Raw genomic sequence first — 20,555 nt, 5'->3', positions numbered from 1 at the left:
ATGAACAGTTGTCGTGTGTTGGGAGCATTGCGGATTTTGTTCTGATAAAAGGTTTTCTTGGCCGCCTTTAGGCTGGATGTGAAAGTTTCAAGTTTTTGCTGCTACTCAGACAAGTCAGTGTGCCCTTTTGATTTGCGCCACTTTATTTCTGCAGCCCTGAGTCCGGCTCTGTGCTCCCTCAGAACCTCTGTGAGCCATGGACTGGGAGGGTTTTGTCTGGCTGGTTTTGACACCAGAGGACAGAGTTTGTCCAGAGAGGAGGCAAGAGAGGAGCAGAGTGTTTCTGTAGCCTCATTAACAGACAGTAAGGAGAAGTCTGAGTGGGAAGGGAGGGTAGAGTAAACCTCATCAGACAGTTGTGTAGGTCTGAGGGATTTCAAGTTTCTGCGGTAGGACTGCATTTTTGGAGCCGCTTGATTGACATGAGGAAGGAAGACAGAGAATTTAACCAGGAAGTGGTCTGAGAGGTGCAGCGGGGTGACGGACAGGTTGGCTGTGGAGCAGTTTCTGGTCAGTACCAAGTCAAGAGTATTACCAGCTTTGTGTGTTGGAGGAGTCTGTAGTTTGAGATTGTAAGAGTAGGATGAGAGCCAGAAAGTCATTTGCTGTGGTTTGTCAATGAGAATGTTCATGTCTCCCATAACAATTAGTGGTGTGTCATCATCAGGAATGTCAGAGAGAATCATGTCCATTTCAAGGTTATTATAGTTAACGAAAACTAACGAAAAAACGAAAACTAAAATTAAAAAAACATTCTCGTTAACTGAAATAAAAAAAAACAAGAGTTTTTAAAAAAACGAAAACCAACCGAAACTGTATTGTGTGTTTACAAAATGAACTAAAACTAACTAAAATTAAAGCAAAAATGTCCTTTTCGTTTTTTGTAAATTTATTTCATACATAAGGCCTCGAGGTTGATATGAAATCTGTTTACTTCGCTCTGTCGGATTTACACCAGGTGTCTGCGTCGTACGGCACCTGAAGATCCGTGACGTCACATGTTAACAGCGTGTCCGCCCGCGCCGGCTAGCGTGAAGCTACGGAGAAAGTTAGAAGAAAGGGAGGAGAGACCTGTTTGGGATTTCTTACGTTATGACCATGTCAAAGTAAAGTACCTTGTAGAAGAAGCAGGTGGTTCAATATGTGGAAGGAAAAACCACGAATCTGAAAGTCCATTTGAAAAGCTGCACATGAAGGCTAACCAGGAGTCCCTGGACCAGGTAGCCTTTCTGCCCCCCTCCACGGAAAGATAAGCTTCAGCCAGGCCAAGCAGCATGGGGAGGAACATGAGTCACAGACACACTCTCAGTTACACACACACAGAGTCTCGCACACACACGTGCGCGCAAACACACACAGTCACCCACAAAACCTTGAAAAGCTGAATTTGAGACGCTTAAACTCGTTTTTGTTCACAATGTTGGACAGCAGGTTATGTATGTTTAGAATAGAAAGCAGTTTATATGTACAGCACGTTTCATGTACAGGACAATTCAAAGTGCTTTACATAAAACAAAAGCATTACAGATATTAAGAAATAATAAAAGACAGCAACACATAGCAAGAATCACAATATGATAATAAATGTCATTAAAATGATTAAAAGCAAGATAAGTTAAAAAGCTAACATGCAGGTTTCATGCATAGTCGCATGAGAAAAGAAATGTTTTTAACCTGGATTTTAAAATGTCTACATTTGGTGAAAGTTTAATCTCCACTGGCAGTTTGTTCCATTTGTTTGCAGCATAACAGCTAAATGCTGCTTCTCCATGTTTAGTCTGGACTCTGGTCTGGTCTCTGGTCTGGACTCTGGTCTGGACCCGGGTCTGGACTAGTTGACCAGATTCTTTGGATCTAAGAGCACTGCTAGGTTTATATTCTCTGAACATATCACAGATGTATTCTGGGACTAAACCGTTCTGGGATTTAAACAAGCAGAAGGGTTTTAAAATCTATTCTGTGACTGACTGGAAACCAGTATAAACTGGAAACCAGTGTAAAGATGTTAAACTGGTGTGATGTGTTCAGATCTCTTAGTCCTGGTTAAAACTCTAGCAGCAGCGTTCTGGATGAGCTGCAGATGTTTAATGCTCTTTTTAGGAAGTCCTGTTAAAGACCAGTACAGTAATCCAGCCTACTGGAGATGAAAGCATGGAGGAGTTTCTCTTGGTCTTTCTGGGAGACTAAACTTTTAATTGTGAAAAGAAAAGAAAAGAAAAGCACATCAGCATCCAGCTGAAATAGATGAGTATCTTAACCAGCTGCTGGTTCTGTGTTCTACCAGATACGTTCACTTTCAGTGTGTAAAATATTCACAGCTTTATCATGTCCAGTATAACTTGTGAGGTCCTGTACTGATAATCAGCTGCAGTGATTTGTACTAAAGCTGCTGCACCTTTAGTTCAATTCTTTATGTAGTTAATTGTGAATTGTTTCATCTGAACGAATTAAACTCCTGGTCTAGAGGTTGTTGGGTCTTTCAGGTTGTTTATGATTAGTCAGATTTATCTCCTTTAGACTCCTGGCTGCCAGGAACTGTAAACTGTCTCTAGAATGGATTCATGTTATGTTGAAGTGGGTCTTTAGTATGTTGGTTATGTTGAGTTTTAGCTAGTACACTATGTCAGAAGCAGCATTGCACACATCTTTTACTTAAGGCTGTTATCTTATGGGTTGTATTTGATTTGTCGTTGGCTGTTCGTGTTTCCTCCTGATACAGTTTTTAAAAATTGTATCTTAAGTTTTTATTATACACTGCTTATTCTGATTATTTTGAATTTTGCACTTGGCAAATACTCTAATTTAGAAAAAACAAACAAAAAACTAAAACGAACACTAAAACTAATAAAAACTAAACTAAAACGAAACATTTTTAAAAAACTAATAAAAACTAGAAAATTTGCTCTAAATACTAATTAAAACGAACTGAATTTGAAAAGAAAAAACCAAAAACGACATAAAAACTAAAACTAATAAAAAATCCCAAACTATTTTAACCTTGGTCCATTTCAGAGACAAACTTATCTGTACTGCCACCCGGAGGCAGTAAATGACCAGAATGTATGCAGTCATGGGTGTAGAGACCTTTACTGCGTGATACCCAAGTGATGAGCAGGTAGCCATAGGACGGAGAGGCAGAGTTCCACCTCCTCGTCCAGCTGAGAGAGGTGTTTGGGTAAGACATCTGGACGGGTCCAGGTTTCAGTCAGGGCGAGGACCTGAATGTCTGAGAGATTTATCAGTGAAGACTAAATTAAACTATTTGAGCTGATACTGCATCTGAGAAAGAAAGTAAGTATATACTGTTTTAAAACATCAAACATCCCTTTGCCTCAACAGGAAGGATTACAAGATGTTGCCTCTACAACATGTTGTATTCGGTATTTTTGGGTTAGAAGTGTTGACATGAAACATTCAGTACTTTTCAGCATGAGCTGGTATTTTAATACTAAATATGAATAAGCGGTCAGTTTAAATCAGCAGTGTAGCTGGGAACAGGAAGCTAGCTTAAAGAGAAAAGGCTGGACTGCATCTGCTGCAGCAACAATCATACGTTATCAGAATTGGACTCGGGCTTATAACTCAGTATTTCAAGTCTCTGCTGCAGAAGGCTGAGATATAAGGTCTGAAACTCAAGGACAGTTTTTACGGGAGTCTGGCCAGCTCAGTTAAAGAAGCCGAACACAGAAAATGAAGTGATTTGCCGGCTTTCACTCCAACGTTGTTTTAAACATTCTGGTGTATGACAAGGTGAAATGTTATAGTCACGTCATGGGATGGATTCTAAGTGAAATTGTGAAAGAAGAAAGAAGGTGCAGGTCTGGTAGAATTTTGTGGACACAAATTGATGAGTCATGAAAGCTTCTTTCAGGGGTTTTGCAGGGTGTTGGAAGTCATAACAAACTCGGGCTGTAAATAAAACTGAGCTAACCAAACATTTTTGGAGTTCATTAATTCTGTAAGACTCCCTAATAACAGGGCTGGAAATACAACCCCCCCCAAAATCAGGGAAAAAACAGCAACTAATGATAGAAGACTAATTAAAGCTTCACAGGGAGTTTCTGAACACAGAGATGTCTAATAACCAAATGTTATTACATAAATTAAACATTAGAAACTTTATTAATCCATTATTAGCTCCACATGAGGGACCCAAGGTGTTTCCAGGCTAGAAGGGATATATAATCCCTTTATTGAGTTCTGGGTCTTCCCACTGGGTCTCCTCCTAATTCAACATGCCTGAAAAACCTCCAAGAGGCATCTTAGATCCACCTCAGCTGACTCCTTTCTCTCCAGGAGGAGCAGTTGGACTCCTTCCTCATGTTCATGCTTTTCTTCTTATGAGTAAAACCTGATCAACCCTGGAGGAAAACTCATTGAGTCGCTTGTATCGACAGCCTCATTTATTCAGTCATTACAAACATTTGTGAAAGTTGAAGCAAAGATGGAGCAGAAAATCTCAGGTTCTTCATCACAGAGCTGGTGCAACAGCTTCATCTGTCCATCACTCCTGAACAAAATCCAAACTCCTGAAAAACCCCTCAACAGAATCTCTGCGTTAAAGTGCTGAATGTGTTTGAGTATCCCTGTAACCATGAGGACTGTGTGGTGCAGGGGGTTGGCTTTAAACTGAATCTCCCAATTTGAACTGGTCTCAAGGGAAGTGTCAGACTCACAGCGTATTCACACTGGCACTTTAAATGAGCCCTGGTCTGCTTCCATGGGGAGTACGGAGCAGAGCGAACGATCATTCACACTCTGGGGGGAATGGAAGAAGCAAACTCTGGTCCGGATGAAACGCATGGAGACGCAGGTAAGTGTGGAGAGGCAGGCAAGAAACAAACATCCATTCTATTGAGCAATCTTACATATTTAATCTACAACTTTTCTTGAAGCAGAGAATTTAAACTCTCGGTAAAGGTACTCTGGAGCAAAGCAAAAAAGATTTCACCGCTTTAGTGACGTCTGTAGTACCTGATTTATGTTTGGACTGTTTCTGTCCTGTATAGCTCTCTAAGTTAACCAAAATTATAGCTTCATCTAAACCTTCAGCTTGAATTTTAGAACCATCCCAACCAGACTATTTAGGGACGTCCCATGATGAACCGGGCTCTTCCTCTTCATCTTTCTGCTCCTCATCTTCCATGTAGAAATATATGACAGTACTGGCATCATTAATGTCACTGGGAGATCTCACTGGAAAAAGTGCATGTCATTCTACGGGACAATGCAAGCAACATGAAAGCGGCTATAGAAGACATAGCAGCTCCTAGTCTGGTTTGTTTTGCTCACATGCTGCAGCTTGTTGTACACGAAGGACACAACATCACAAAGTCACAACGCAGCGTCAGTGATGCATTAGCAAACAGCAGAAAGATCGTTGCACATTTCAAGCATTCACAACTTGCACAGTCCCGCTTCGAAGACCTGCAACGTGAAATGCAAGGTGCAGGGACCACGACCACCCCAGTTCGTCTTGTTCAAGATGTCCAGACAAGGTGGATCAGTTCCTTCTATAAGAGCCTTCTGAAAGACAAGCAACCTCTTTGTGCTTGTGCACATTTTTTTTTTCTTTAATTTCAAAAATTCGATATTTGAAAACCTTGTATTTTTATGCCACTAGAGTCTGTGTACCTGATTTGTGCTGATCAGATGAAGCAGCCCTTTGTATTTTATTTGGAGAGATGCAGTCTTGAAGTTTACCATTTTTTCATACTTGTTCACACACAAACTATGTTGCTGCATAGCGGTGATCTGTGCTGTTTATATGACAGATTTTTGTTTTCTATCTTGTATATTGCACTAGATGTAGTATCTAGTAACCCTGTCTGAAATTTAATAAATATCACCTTGCAGTTGCATATTTGTTTTCAGGATGGGCTTTTTCCTGTTTTCCTGTTTTCTGACCCTTCAAGTTGCCTTTTTAGACATGCATTGGTGCATATTTGCTTGAAAAGAGGAGTTTATTAAAGCTTTATTAAATGTGTATCGGTGCACCGCTAAACATCGGTTGGTCTCTCTTTCCTGTCCTCTCCACCCAACCGGTCGAGGCAGATGGCCCTCCTCCCTGAGCCGGGTTCTGGTTCTGTCTAGGTTTTCCTTAATGTTAAAAGGGAAATTTTCCTTTCCATTGTCACCTCTTGCATGCTCAGGATGGGGGACTGGATCAAAGTCAAGTTTCGATGCATCTGCTGGTTTTCCTTAACTAAGCTATTATTTATTATGAATTGGCTGGAATTGATTTGTCTCTAAAGAGTTCCCAGATGACACTGCTGTGAAGAGGTGCTATACAAATAAAACTGAACTGAACTGAGCTGAAGTGAATTGAACTGAATTGAATTAAACTGAATTGAATTGAACTGAATTGAATTGATAGGGACTGGGGGTGCAGAGATCTAGAGAAGTTTTAGAGGTTCATGAATTTTTTTCAAACAAAGCTGGTTTCTGTGTGAACCAAGCGGCAACCTCCGCCTGTAAAATGTGAAGCCTATGCGGAATGGCAAAGAACTGCAGTTCCCCCCTCATCCACTAGGGGTAAATCCCCATAGACTCCCATGTTAAAAAGACAAACTTCACTGCAGAAATGAACATGTTTACAGCCTGGTACAAAAAACATTTTAGGATTAATAGGTTTACCGTTTACCTTCATGAAGTTTACTTTCATGACAACTGTGAGGGGGGTGAATTTTTTTCTAACTCATGTGTTTGGATGTTATTTAATCTTGAAATTCGGCATAATTAGGCCTAATGATCCTCTGAGCAGCTGCGGGACTGCTTCGACAGAACTAACTGGAACATTTTCAAACACCCAGACCTGGAGATGTTCACAGAAAGTGTCTTATGCTACATCAAAAACTGCATAGATAATGTCACAGTGGACCAGACCATCCAAATGCCCCCCCCCCTTCCCACCACCCCCACGACAGGAAGCCCTGGATGACCCAGAAGCTCCAGCAGCTGCTTAAAGACAGGAACACCGCCTTCAGGTCTGGTGACAGCACTCTGTACAGTGCGGCCAGAGCCAACATGAAGAGGCATCAGAGAGGCCAAGGCGGACTACAAAAGGGGGATCGAGGAACACCTGGAGAGTAACAACATGCAGGCGTGGCAGGTGGTCCAGCACCTCACAAACTACAAGGTCAACATCAGAGCTGCTGAACGAGGCACTTCACTAGCAGAGGAGCTGAATAACGTCTTTGCCCGATTCGAGGCAGACTCTCCGGAGGCAACTACACCACACCCTGTGGTTCAGAGCAGCCTCAACCTCACATTAACAGAGCACGATGTGAGGCACACGGTGTGAGGCGCACGACGTGAAGCACACGACGTGAGGCACACGATGTGAGGAGCACGACGTGAAGCACACCACGTGAGGCGCACGGTGTGAGGCACACGATGTGAGGAGCACGACGTGAAGCGCACGACGTGAAGTGCACGACGTGAAGCACATGACGTGAGCACACGACTTGAGGCGCACAACGTGAGGCGCACGCTGCTGTCGGTCATCTCATGGAAGGCCAGCGGATCTGATGGTGTCCCTGGACGGGTGCTGAGGGACTGTGCTGACCAGCTGGCTGGAGTTCTTACTAAGATCTTCAACCAGTCCCTGTCTCAGTCCATCGTCCCACCCTGCCTGAAGTCCTCCACCACTGTCCTCCTGCCTCAGAAGTAACACATCTCCAGCCTCAATGACTACCGGCCAGTAGCTCCGACTCTGGACTGGTGGTGATGAAGTGCTTTGAGAAGCTGGTACAGGGTCACATCACCTCACTGCTCCCCAGAGGTCTCCACCCTCACCAGTTTGCGTACAGGGTGAACAAATGGACGGAGGAAGCTGTAGCCACAGAGCTACACCTGGAGCAGCAGGGGAACTACACCCGGATGCTCTTTGCAGATTACAGCTCCACGTTTAACACCATCCTCCCTCACAAACTGGTGGGTAAACTGGGGGACCTGGGCCTTCCATATTCCACCTGCATGTGGATCACCAGCTTCCTGTCAGACCACAGTCAGAGGGTTATGTCGGAATTATACCGGGTGCGTGTGCGTCACATTACAGCTGTGCCAAGGTTTTGCTCCGACCTGCGTGGAAGCGTAAGCGTGTCAGGTATGGAGAGCAGTCCACTGCAAGATCATGAAATCGCAGGAGGATTGGAGAATCTTGTGATTCTCCACTTCCAGGATAAACGTCTCATCATCTATGATGACAAAAAAAAAAAACACTGAGACCCCCTGACCAGTGTGTGTTTTCATGGTTCAGCAGCGCAAATATGCACGGGGGCTTTTATTTTGAAAAATACCTGTCTGATTTCCTGTCTGCCCCTATCTGAACTGTGGGATTGACGCATTCTGGGTGCGTGAAGCATCAAAAATAGACTTGGTGCGTAAATTTGGCAGAAGCGCCGCAACCGCGTTTCTGGGACACTTCTGATGCGCACTGCGGTGCACCCGGTTTAAAACAAACCATTGACTAAAATGGCCACAAATAGCAGCGGAGGCCACGGTGCAGCCGTAACGTGCTGCACACACACCCGGTGTAATTCAGCCTTTAGAGTGGGAGCCCATACATCTGCAGCCCCCAGCATCAGCACCGACTCCCCTCAGGGCTGCGTGCTGATGCTCTATACCCTTTACACATCTGACTGTACCTTAATTAAATAAGGGGGTGTTGCAATAGCTGTATTTTATACTTTATTATATATTATATTTTATATGTTATATAATATGTATCAGTGTTTCCCAATCCAGGTCCTTGGGACCCCCTGCCCTGCATGTTTTAGATGTAACCCTACTTTAACACCTGATTTAAATGAATAGCTTGTTAAAAGGCTGCAAGAGAACTTGGTGAGGAAGTTCATTAATCTGAATCAGATGTGTTGGAACATGTCTGAGACATGCAGGGCAGGGGGTCCCAAAGACCTGGATTGGGAAACACTGATATATATAATATGTTAAATTTAAATTTATTCTACTTTATTAATCCTAGCTGGGAAATTCTTTCTTTGCATTTAACCCATCCTAGTTGCTAGGAGCAGTGGGCTACCAGATTCCAGCACCCGGGGAGCAGTCGGGGGTTAAGGGCCTTGCTCAGGGGCCCACAAGGGTTTACCTTGGTTACCAGCCCAGGGACTTGCACCCAGGTTCTCCAGACTCAGACCCACCTCTATAAACACAAGGCTACCACGTCCCATGACATATGTTATATTTTGTGTGTTCTATATTTTTATATTATACATTATACTCTGGCAGCTATTACTTACTTATTTCATCTTATTTACTATGTTGTAGCTACACTGTATTTTGTCTTATTTATGTTGTTGTAAATATTTCTATTTTATTCTATTCATTCATTTTTGCAGTAAAACTTAGTAATTTTGCTGCTCTTTTTGTTGCAATGACAAAGTTCTATTTTATGAAAATAAAACTGTAAAATGAAAGAACAGCGCTCAGCAGAGCGGAGCTCTGACCTAACCTGCATCACAATGAGGAATAAGCTCTGCAAATTAAGGCTCTTTACACACTTACACCCACTCAATGTTATTTAATAAATGTTGCAGCATTGGGATCCTGCAAAGAACATTGCCATGGTTACTTACAACTGGAAGAGGAGAATGCAGTTGAAGGCATGGCTCATAGGTCGAGAGAGGAAGAGGCAGCCAAGCAGATGAAGGTTGGGTTGGAGGCCCTCAGTCTGGTCATGCAGCGCGAGCACGCTGGGCTGGAGTAGACCTGTATCTGTAAACACACACAGATGGATGAGACAAGGCTGGAAATTCATGAAACTAAAAGCAACAAAGGATACAAGCAGGACGGTGTTGTGACACATGCTACAGACGGACTGCAGCCAATCATCAGTTTACCCTGTAATCAGGTTGATGGAAAGCAGGCCTGGCAGGATGTACATTATTGAGTGTGGTGGTAAAAACAAGCATGTTAAATTATTAGCAATACAGAAGTCCATTTCATAAAAGCAGAGCACTGACACACATCGTGACAAACACACTGCCATCACCATCTGTGCAGGAGTTCCAGTAAAAAGCTTCCAGTCCTCTGGACCAGCAGATGTCCAACATCTGCACGCAGCTTCTCTGCTTAAGAGCTGTTTTGTCTAATCCGACACAAAATGATGGTTTCTTTACATCAGTGGACACTAAATTAATAAATCATTTACACAATGTTGTTTTCAGATGCTGATATGCAAACAGGTCGATCCATCATCCAGAAGCAAAACAGAAGCTGCAGGAGGGAAAAGATGAAACATTTTTCTCCAGAACTAAACTCAAAGACCTGGCAGAGGCAGAAGGAGGAGGAAGACAGACGATGGAACTGTTCTGGCTGAAAAAAAGGCATACTTAAATATATATATATATATATATATATATATATATATAAATTGACCCCTTGCCGTCCGTGGGTGGTCTCTCATCCATCCAAGCTCGGGTCCTCTACCAGAGGCCTGGGGAGGTTCTGCGCAGTATCTTTGCTGTTCCTAGGACTGCAGTCTTCTGGACTGAGATGTCTGAGGTTTGTCCTGGGATCTGCTGTAGCCACTCTTCCAGTTTGGGGGTTGCTGCCCCGAGTGCTCCGATGACCACGTGCACCACTGTTGCCTTCACTTTCCAGGCCTTGTAAGCTTTCCCTGCCAGCATCTTACACCCTGCAGTTATGTGCTGGATTGTCTCAGGGGCCTCTTTGCACAGTCTATACCTGTGGTCTTGTCTTGTATCGTAGATCTGGGCCTCTATTGCTCTGGTGCTCAAGACCTGCTCCTGTGCAGCTATGATCAGTGCCTCTGTGCTCTCTTTCAGTCCAGCCCTTTCTAGCCATTGGCAGGATTTCTCGATATCAGCTCATTCAGTTATCTGTCGGTGGTACATCCCATGGAGGGGCTTTTCCTCCCATGATGGTTCCTCCATCACCACATGATCTGTTTTCCACTGCCTCAGACATTCACAGAGCACTTCGTCCGTTGAGGCCATCTTCCTGATGTATTAAAGGATGTTGGATGTTTTATCCTGGATAGTGGTTCTGACACTCACTAGTCCTCTGCCTCCTTCCTTGTGCTTAGTGTACAGACTCAGGGTGCTGGATTTGGAGTGGAACCCTCCATGCATGGTCAGGAGCTTTCATGTTTTCACATCTGTGGTCTGAATCTCTTCCTTTGGCCAGTTTATTATTCCCGCAGGGTATCTGATGACCGGCAGGGCATAGCTGTTAATTGCCCGGACCTTGTTCTTGCCATTGAGCTGACCTCTTAGGACTTGCCTTACTCGTTGGAGGTATTTGGCTGGGGCTGCTTTTCTTGTGGCCTGTTCGAGGTTGCCATTTGCTTGTGGGATTCCAAGGTACTTGTAGCTGTCCTCAATGTCTGCTATTCTGCTGTCTGGGAGTGAGACCCCTTCTGTGTGGCCTACCTTCCCTCTCTTTGTCACCATCCGCCCACACTTCTCAAGTGTGGGTTTTGAAGAAGAAGTGTGACAATCAACATGTGTTACTGTGTCAGAGTAAGTTTACCTGGAACACTGTAAAAAATGTACATTTTGGTCTTTGCCGTTAATAATAAAAAAAAAAATCAGAGTAAAAATAACCATAGAAAGAAAGAATAGACTAATTTATTGAGGATTTTTTAATAATATTTGACTGATGAACTGTACACAAGTAGGTGCTAAAAAAGTTAAGCTGTTTAGCAGATGTTTTAACACAGGTATATCCGGACTGAACCATCTAAATTAACCCATTTAGGCCTTTTCTCAGGCACCAGAGTAGAAAACTAATCATATTTCACTGGTAAAAAGAAATATCTCAGCAGTGCATTGGTTAAGCTACATGACTGACACCTGTTTCAACCAATCATAGTCCAGAGAATAAAGGGATAATGCCCAAATTCACCATAGAAACACCATCAACACTCCAGACAGAAGTAAACCTATTATTGTACTAAGAACACACTTCACTGTAACCCCTCCCTTATCTTTTCTAAACAAATGGTATTTATTTTAAACTAACAGAGTCTTAGCAGAACATAGCAGCTGGAAAATAACCATAACTTTTTACCAGAAAACAGCAAAGGTAAGACATCATTTATGGGTTTTTGTGGTGTTTTTTTCTACTCTTACTCTGCATTAAGCACATGGTCAGATCCATGTCATGGAATACAATGAACATTACTTACTACAGCACAAGTCTGGCATAAAATACTTTCAAACTGTCCCTTGATATGAAATGTGCTAAATTTGGTGCATGGAAGTGAGGAGGAGCAAAGTGAGATAAAATGAGCTGTGGTGGGTTTACGCTCCACTGTATAGAGAATTTAACCACCGTGTGTTTCCGTCTCTTGTCTGAGTGCGAACTCCGAGGCTCAGTCAAGCTGAAATGTGTAAGAAAGTGTGTTGGATTTAAGGATGTCTGATGTTACAGAAACACAAGCCAACCAACCATAAACTCATCTCCTGCTCACCTGTCAAGTGTAAAAGAAAAGATAAAATCCCAAAACAAGAAAGGTCCTAGCCCCAATGGTTCTGCACATGATGGTGCAGAACCCTCTGTCAACACTAAACACTGGCTTTAATGTCCACAGATGGCCAGCCCTGAACCAAACAAGAAGTTAAAATCTCTCAGGTCAAAGTGTTTCTTTTCTGCTTTTTGCAACCACAGCTACAACTAGCATCTGCACTCATGTCAAGCTGACTGTTGTGAAGGCTGATACACAACATGCTCAGTTTTATGGTGGGTTAGAGGAAGCTAAACAAAGGGAGGAAAGTTTGGAAAACAAGCCAATTATCCTGCAACAGGAAAAAGATAAAAGTGAAGTGAAGTTCTGTTGTGTTTGTGGAATATGTGTAATGCACCGCTTTCTTTTCACAGCCTCTTTATGCACGATGTGTGAATAAACAATTTAACGCATAATCCACTTCAAAGGCAAAACCGGTGACTTAACGCCATTAAAAGTACAGTCACACAGTCTGTTGTTCCGCGTTTCCTTTTCATTTCTGCTGATGGAAAAAGACTGCGAGGCTCTGACTTCTGATCTGCAGCGTAGACTCCAGTCCCAGTGGGTCGTCATTAGGTTGTGTGATGGGTAACTGTGAGGACCTGGAAACTCAGCCACACACAGGAACAGTATTACAAAAAATGGTTTATTGTAAACGACGATACTAGAATCTGGTGACGAGGTCAAAAGGCAGGTAAATGGTCAGAACACTGGGATGCAGGTGAGGTACTTATCACCGACAATAGGCGAGGGTCAGGGGTCCAGAAACAAAGCGTGGGTCTGTATCCAGAAATCCAAAAAGGCAAGAGGGATCCGTCGTGGGCAAGGCCGGAAGAGTAATCCAGGGACGTGAAGAGGTCGGCAACTTGACGAGAAGCTGCTGATAATCTGGCAGAGAGGGAGAGGCCCGGAAAAGGCAGGTGGGCTGAATCAGCCTGATGAGCACAGACATGACAGAGCCGGAAACTGACAGACTGGAGTCACTCCAGAGTTTGATGCTGGTGAATGTGAAGGTACATACTACATATGAAGGTTTAAATCTAAAGCAGCACAGGAGTGTGATCAGCTGACAGGAAATAAGGTCAAAGTTACTGACGTGAAACATGCTTTGTTTTATCTCCAAAAGAGAAAATAGTCATGCTTGAGTGCATGTAAGTATAAAAAGAGAGCCTACAAGCTCAGAATGAGGTTTGTAATGAGGATGATGGAAACAGAAAGAAGGGCAGCAGATATTTAACCTTGGAAAGTAAATATGTACTTTTCTGCAGCCTGATCAGGTTGAGGTTCAGGTTTAGGTTTAGATTGAGGTTTAGGCTGAGGTGTAGGTCTGGGTTTAGGTTGGGGACAGGACAGTGTGGCTTGGCAAACCCTGATCTCTGATGTGTTCCCACAGCAACCATACCTTTACCTGGTAGGCGGAGTTTAAGCTGGACAGCGATGGATGAGTCGGCTACGTAACAGCATGACATCCCAGTGAAGGGATGGGAGTGGAAGAATCTTTCTGCAATAATGGTCTGGTTTACAGGGCTGCTGGTTAGTGTTAATTTATCAGCCATTTTTAAAATTAGTCTCAGTTTTAGTCCAGTTTCAATCGTGCTTATTAGTTTTTATCACATTTAGTCAACCTCATCCCATTTTTATTCAATCAAGTTTTAGTCGACTATAAGTCGAGCATTTTAGTCTTTATTTTAGTCCAAGAAAACATAATTTTATTTGTCTAGTTTTAGTCAACAAAACTGTCAACATTTTCGTCTAGTTTTAGTCAAGACACTCATTTTACCCTTATACTTTGTTGTCAGCAGATAATATTGAACATTGTTAGTAGGTAGTAGAACATTGTTAGTAGTATAATACATTGTTAGTTAGTAGTTAGTAGAACATTAACATTGTTAAACTACATTTAACAATCCATTTAAAACTCATATTTAAAACATAACTATCCTATTTTATGCAGAAATAATTGCAGGTATTTTTATGTTTGCATGCATTTATTTATATTAATGTTGATGCCAATTCAAATGTCCTTGTGATGGTAACCTGAAAACAAACAGGACAGCATTTTATGTCACCAAATCTAAGTTAGCATAAATTCAACTTCACACACAATATCAACAAGTGTCTATGGTCGCTAGATGCTAAGAAGCTAATGTAAGTTAGCCAGCCACACACAATATCAACAAGTGGCTAACTGCAGCTGAGAGCTGCGTGCTGCTGCTAGGACCAAGCCTCTTCTTTTGCTTTTGGACGGGGGAGGGGTCTGTGCAGCACTGACTCTACATTGAAAAGACTAAACTATGTGCATTCACGTCAGTCTCCAAAAGTCTCCAATACTACCAGAAAAAGTCACTAGATTTGTTGCTAGTCGCTTTTGTGAAAAAAAAACAAACAAAAAAAAAAAAACAACTTGCTAGAGGGGTCTGAAAACTCGCTAAATAAACCGACAAAGTCACTAAGCTGGCAACACCGAGGGGGTGTCACTGTGTGAGTGGTGGAAGAGCCGAGGAGGAGGAGGAGAGAGGATTTTTGTCCCGTCTTTGTTCGTGAACTAAAATGACCATAGATTTTAACCTAGTTTTTATTTAGTGAACTACATTTTCATCTTGTCTTTACTGTATTAGTCCACGAACATGCATTCTGATTTTGTCTCAGTTATTGTTTATTAATGGAGGTTTTAGTCTCTTCTAGTCTAGTTTTCATCCGGTGAAAAATGTGTGTTGATGGAAATATTTTCATTTAGTTTTCGATAACAAAATTAACACTACTGCTGGTAAAAGCAGTTACTCACAGATGTGTCAAGAAAGAACATATAACTACTAGGTTTGAGGCTTTCCTCCTTTAAGGATGTGTGACCAGACCATGACGCCACAGAAAAAGACAAATTGATTATATTACATCCAGAACGCACATGCTCATTGTTCTGTCAATATGAAAGGGTGAGCTGTTGACCTTTTTTACAGCTGGCTGCAAAGTTGAATTTCTGATCAATGACAGTCAGACAGGTATTTGTAAGGTTGCACAACCTCAGTGAGCTGACTTTTGATTCAAGTAGGGATCTCAAACTCTGGTCCTTGAGAGCCGCTGTGCTGCAGGTTTTAAGATCTTTCCTGCTCCAAATCACCTGGTTTAAATTTAAGGGATCCAACAGCTTGTTGTTAGGTTTTGCATGACGACCCATTACTATGAATCAGGTGTGTTGACACAGGAAAACATCTAAAATCTGCAGGACAGTATCCATCGAGAACCAGGGTTGCAGATCCCTGGATTATTTCAGAGGTTTCTGCTCCAAAAGCTGAGCTAGGACTACCAGACTGTGCGAAAAAACAAAATGCCCAAAAATACACAGACTGGACTTAAGGACAAAAGTGAGCAGAAAATGTAAAACCAGTTACTTAAAAATAAATCAGCATAATCTGATACACTTCCACATGGCTATTATTTTCCCATCGTTCAGAGACCGCAGTAAAAATGCAGACAGCAGCAACTTAAAGGTCCCTTCAACAAAAACCAGTGCTTCAGGTGAGTCTCTAACCCAGGGGTCTCCAACATGTCGCTCGCAAGCTGCTGGTAGCTCACGACGCCCTTTCCAGTGGCTCTTCAATACTACTAATAATACAACACAGATTAAATTGGTCACTTAGGAAAAACTGGTAAAAATATTCTTGATCCCTTTGAAAATGAAACAAATATTTTGTCAACTAGTTGCCCATCAAACATCTGTGCTGTGCTGGTGTGATGTGAACGGGGCTGGGGAGGGAGGAGGCTCAGGCAGACCAGGTCAGGTAGGCAGAAATGGCCGCTGCCGAGTTCAGTCATGCCAGTAAGAGGCAAAAAACTTATTATTTCCACAAAGAGTGGGAAACGGATTTCTGTTTCACAAGTGTGAACAACAAACGTGTGTGTCTGATCTGTAGCGGTGGTCTGGCAGTTGGTAAAAAATGTAATGTCGAACGAATTCCACCAAAGTTCACAGCAACTTTTCTCGGGACTTTCCAGTGGGAAGCAACCTCCGTATAGAGAAGTTAAAAGAGCTGAAAACTGCACTGCAAAAGAAAAGCAACCATCTCTGTTAAAGAAGGCCGGCGCATCAACCGAGGCATCACATCTGAAGGCCTTCGCTGATGGCGGCGTCATTAAAGAAGCTGTGACTTCTGGGTGGCAGAATCTTTAATCCAGGACTATGAATGAAACGGAGCTTCTGTCTGCTATTGCCAGTGTCAACCTGGTGCCGATACCGCGGCATGGAGGGTGTGTGCACTGTCCGTGGATGCGGAGAGACAGCTGAACAGGTGCTCCTGGTTTTCGCTCCGGCGTGACAAGTCCAGTGACAGCACTGCTGGCTGTTTGCATACAGATGGCTTTTCATGACTTTTCTACAAAATAAGAGTCTTCTGAAGTCAGTCAGTTCTTTCCTTGCTTGGTGACACCGATGCCTTCATGGAAATGAGGGAGAGGATTCCACATTACTAAGTGCTGCTGAGTGGCTGCTGGATCTGTCCTTCCTGGCTGATGAACCAGCAGTTGCAAGGCTAAGCGTATTGATCAGTGCTGTAAATGTATTCAGTGTAAAACTTAACATCCAGCAAATCAAAAACAAAAGACTTCAACAGTTGCAAAGATGCTGGATGGTGTTGAAGGTACACGGGTATTGTGATCTGCTGTCCAAGCTGGGGCAGTTTTCAGGTAGATTCTCTAAGAAACTGGAGCTCTGTGTGACATTTATTGCCAATGTTTTCCTGGATGTGGATATCAGCGGGTTGTCAGGACAGATGGCTGAACGTTTCAGTGTTGATCCAGTGGAGATGGAGGGTTTAAACCTCCAAAATAATGTCCAGCTGAAATCCCAGCAGCATTCTCAGCCTTTCTGGAGCTCAGTAGAGCCAGAGAGCATCTTTACCAAGCTGCTCTAAAAATAAGTGCAATGTTCAGGTCGACATATCTGTGTGAATCCGCCTTTTCTGACATGAATGCCATAAAATCAAAGTACAGAAACAGACTGATAGATGAGCATTTAAATGACTCCATCCAGCATGCATACAGCTCTCTGGCTGAACCCACGCAGAAGATGACGGTGTATTTATGTGCACAACGCTGTACTGTGTGTAAATGTAATGTTCTGACGTGAATTTTTTTATTCATTCATACAGAAATACAGCATCCTCAAGCTGGTGAATTTCCGTTTTTTTCTGAGTGTTCACTTGTAGAATTCTTGCATTGTTGAAAATGTTTTAAAATATTCAAGAGTACAGCAGGCTAGTGAATAAAAGTTTTGGGGAGTTTTTATACAGGAATGTTCCTTTTCACTACTTTAGAAGTATTGAAATACAGCAAATGTAAAGTGCACATGCTTGTGAATTTAAGTTACACAATATATGTTTCATGTGAACATTTTTGAATGCATTATATATATATATATATATATAGAGAGAGAGAGAGAGAGGGAGAGGGAGAGAGAGAGAGAGAGATTATGGGTATTCAGTTGTTCTTATGGAAATTAGCAACGTGAATGTAAGTGTTACATGAGTAGCTCTGCTCTGCTTTCACAGAGTAAAAGTAGCTCACAGACGATAAAAGGTTGGAGATCCCTGCTTTAACGAATCACAATCATAAATGCATTTAAAGTGAATTATTATCTTGGAAAATAAAATTCTTACCTGCTTCTGCATTTTCAGCCTCATCCTCTTCCTCTTCCTCTGTGAGGGCTGGATTCTCTACACTCACCTGATCCATCACTATACACTCTGCAACACCCGTCTAAGAATCATCAGAAATTATCTTACAGCTCTCAGTTCACAACTCTTATAAAATATTAAGCAACATGATCAATACATTTAACAAAATATCACCTTTTGACAGCAGATACAAAAAACACAAGCATTCCCTAAACCAGTAAAACGACTGGAATCTAGTTAGCAGTGTTTGTTTCAGGGTCCTGAAAATGAGCCATTGTTCACATCTTTAACAACTTTAATGTCTCTGAGAGTGAAGCTGCTATTATTTCTGAGTCTGTGTGTTGCCATGTCATCTTGCAGACGCTAACAGGAAGTGGGAGTGCAGCATAAAGGCCCATTTATGTTGGACTGCAGAAATGCAGACAGACGGACACGCAGATGGACACGCGGACGGACACGCGGACGGATGGACGGTTTCGTCCGTCTTCTGCGTCGGTTACCCACGTAATTTGGTCCGTTTTCAGGGAGCTTAGCTATCCATCGCTTGACAGATATGGTGGGGGCAGTGCTGAGCAGAATCGCTGCTAGCGACCAGCGAGGGGAAAAAAACAGAGAAGAAGAAGAGGATCAGGAAGGGAACAAAAGAGAAGAAGAAGAATGAAGAAGATGACAACAACTGTAGGAATTGCGTGAGCTTTTGAAGAAAGGATGTGCGAGTGTTGGAAACAACTTCATAGCGACGCATTACTGCTGCTGAACGTGTCTGAAACTGACGTCAGGAGTGAACGCTGTACTCAGTGCTGCCCCCTGGTGGAGGAAGTGACTTAACAACCATGGCACGCATGACAACGTTTGAAACAGACGTCGCTATTTATGTACATAAGGGAGCAGAAATGGGCTTTAAGGCTAATTTTCTGCATCACCTTGATGAAAAATGCGGTCATAAACCTTTACAGGTGAACAAAGTGAGAACGGTCAACACGTCAGTTCCGGTATTAATGAAGAATACATGACGACGTGTCTGATCACTGACATGCTGATGGGTTCACTGCCTGGTATGTTAGACAGTTATTATTAATTGTAATGATAATAATATAAGGATGCATTTTAAGTGGATTATAATTAGACTAAAACGAATTGGATTGAATAATTATTAATTATTCAGTCCAATCCAACTTTATTTATAAAGCACTTTAAAACAGCCACAGTGGACCAGAGTGCTGTACAGAAGAGCAAAAGCACAGAGAACAAAATCAATCCTAACATTAAACAATATGACAGGTTAAAATATAAAAACACAAGCAAAATGTGGAAAAGCCCAGGAGAACAGGTGGGATGACTTTGTTGTGAACTAGTGATGTATAAATAAAGCTGAATTGACGTGAAATGATAAAGAGCTATTGTTTAGCGTACATCTGCTGTGACCTTCACACAAACTAAAAACGGGCTTCTTTCTATCTGGTGTCTGGTGTTGGTCCTGAACGCAGCTCATGTCGAGTCTGCTTACTGTGTCATAAATGGAGTCAAAAATAAAAAATGCATGGACTGTACTGGTTCTGATCCCCCAACTGACCTTTAGAGATTCCAGCTCGACCACCTGACATTTCTGAAGAAGTTCCACAAAAAGGTAGATAAGTATGGCCTGAAAAAAAGTCAGAGGGAACATGGGATTATTTTTCTGTTCTTTGCCTGGCTGTGGTCAGCAGCTAAATGAGGGACTGTAAGACTACCTGAACGAAGAAGCCGACGAGGAAGGAGGCCAGGAAAGGCACCAGACCTGCATGTGCTATCGTTACCGGAAGACCTTGGATTAGAAAAAAGTCAAAAGTCTCAGAATTTGATTTTCACCTCAGTGGATGTGAAAATGTACCAGACAATGTCAGACTTTTTATGATCCACCTGCCCGTCAGTCATCCTTCTCTCTCCTCCACACTGGCTCAAACTTCCATAAAATTTAATAGATGGGGCTGATTTCAATATGAGAGTTAAGTGGCTTAACAAGAATTAAGCCAGAGGTTCTCCACCTTTGAGAAGCTACACAAAAAGCCTGCTGAAAACAAAGCAGTTAAATGTAATGTCCCATGTAATCTCAGTCTCAACAGAAATCCGTCTGCTGTTAACCACACTTCATAAACCACGTTTAAACTTGCTCTGCCAGGATATGGACGGAGCTTTAATTATGCTCCAAGGGAAGTGATATTTCAAAGAGGACAACTAATAAAAAGGCACATAGATCACCATCGTTTTACCATCATATTAGTTTAATTAATTTCTTCACTTGTGCATCTACAACTCAGTTCAGTCAAACTTGAATAAATTCATTTTTTTGTTGGAGTGTGTGACTCACATTTTATTTTACTCCACATTTCTGGCTCTTTGTGGTGCTGTTGATGTAA

At 42.4% G+C, this 20,555-nt stretch overlaps 1 protein-coding gene across 3 annotated transcripts in view; it reads right to left on the bottom strand.

The window, feature by feature from the left end:
* The window catches only part of si:ch211-51h4.2, a 153,495-nt gene that overhangs the window by 118,018 nt on the left and 14,922 nt on the right, over positions 1-20,555 (bottom strand). For 2 of the 3 annotated variants that reach the window (XM_042007008.1, XM_042007009.1), the window contains exons 3-6: positions 19,890-19,963; positions 19,733-19,801; positions 18,142-18,241; positions 9,597-9,735 (exon numbers count right to left, since the gene is read on the bottom strand). In XM_042007008.1, the coding sequence (XP_041862942.1) occupies positions 9,597-9,735; positions 18,142-18,241; positions 19,733-19,801; positions 19,890-19,963 (382 nt within the window). The remainder of the gene's footprint in view (positions 1-9,596; positions 9,736-18,141; positions 18,242-19,732; positions 19,802-19,889; positions 19,964-20,555) is intronic. The other variant, XM_042007010.1, reaches the window with a different exon arrangement.

This window comes from Melanotaenia boesemani, chromosome 14 (assembly GCF_017639745.1).
Source record: "Melanotaenia boesemani isolate fMelBoe1 chromosome 14, fMelBoe1.pri, whole genome shotgun sequence".
NCBI classification, from domain to species: Eukaryota; Metazoa; Chordata; class Actinopteri; order Atheriniformes; family Melanotaeniidae; genus Melanotaenia; species Melanotaenia boesemani.
This window is presented reverse-complemented; position numbering and strand designations above follow the sequence as displayed.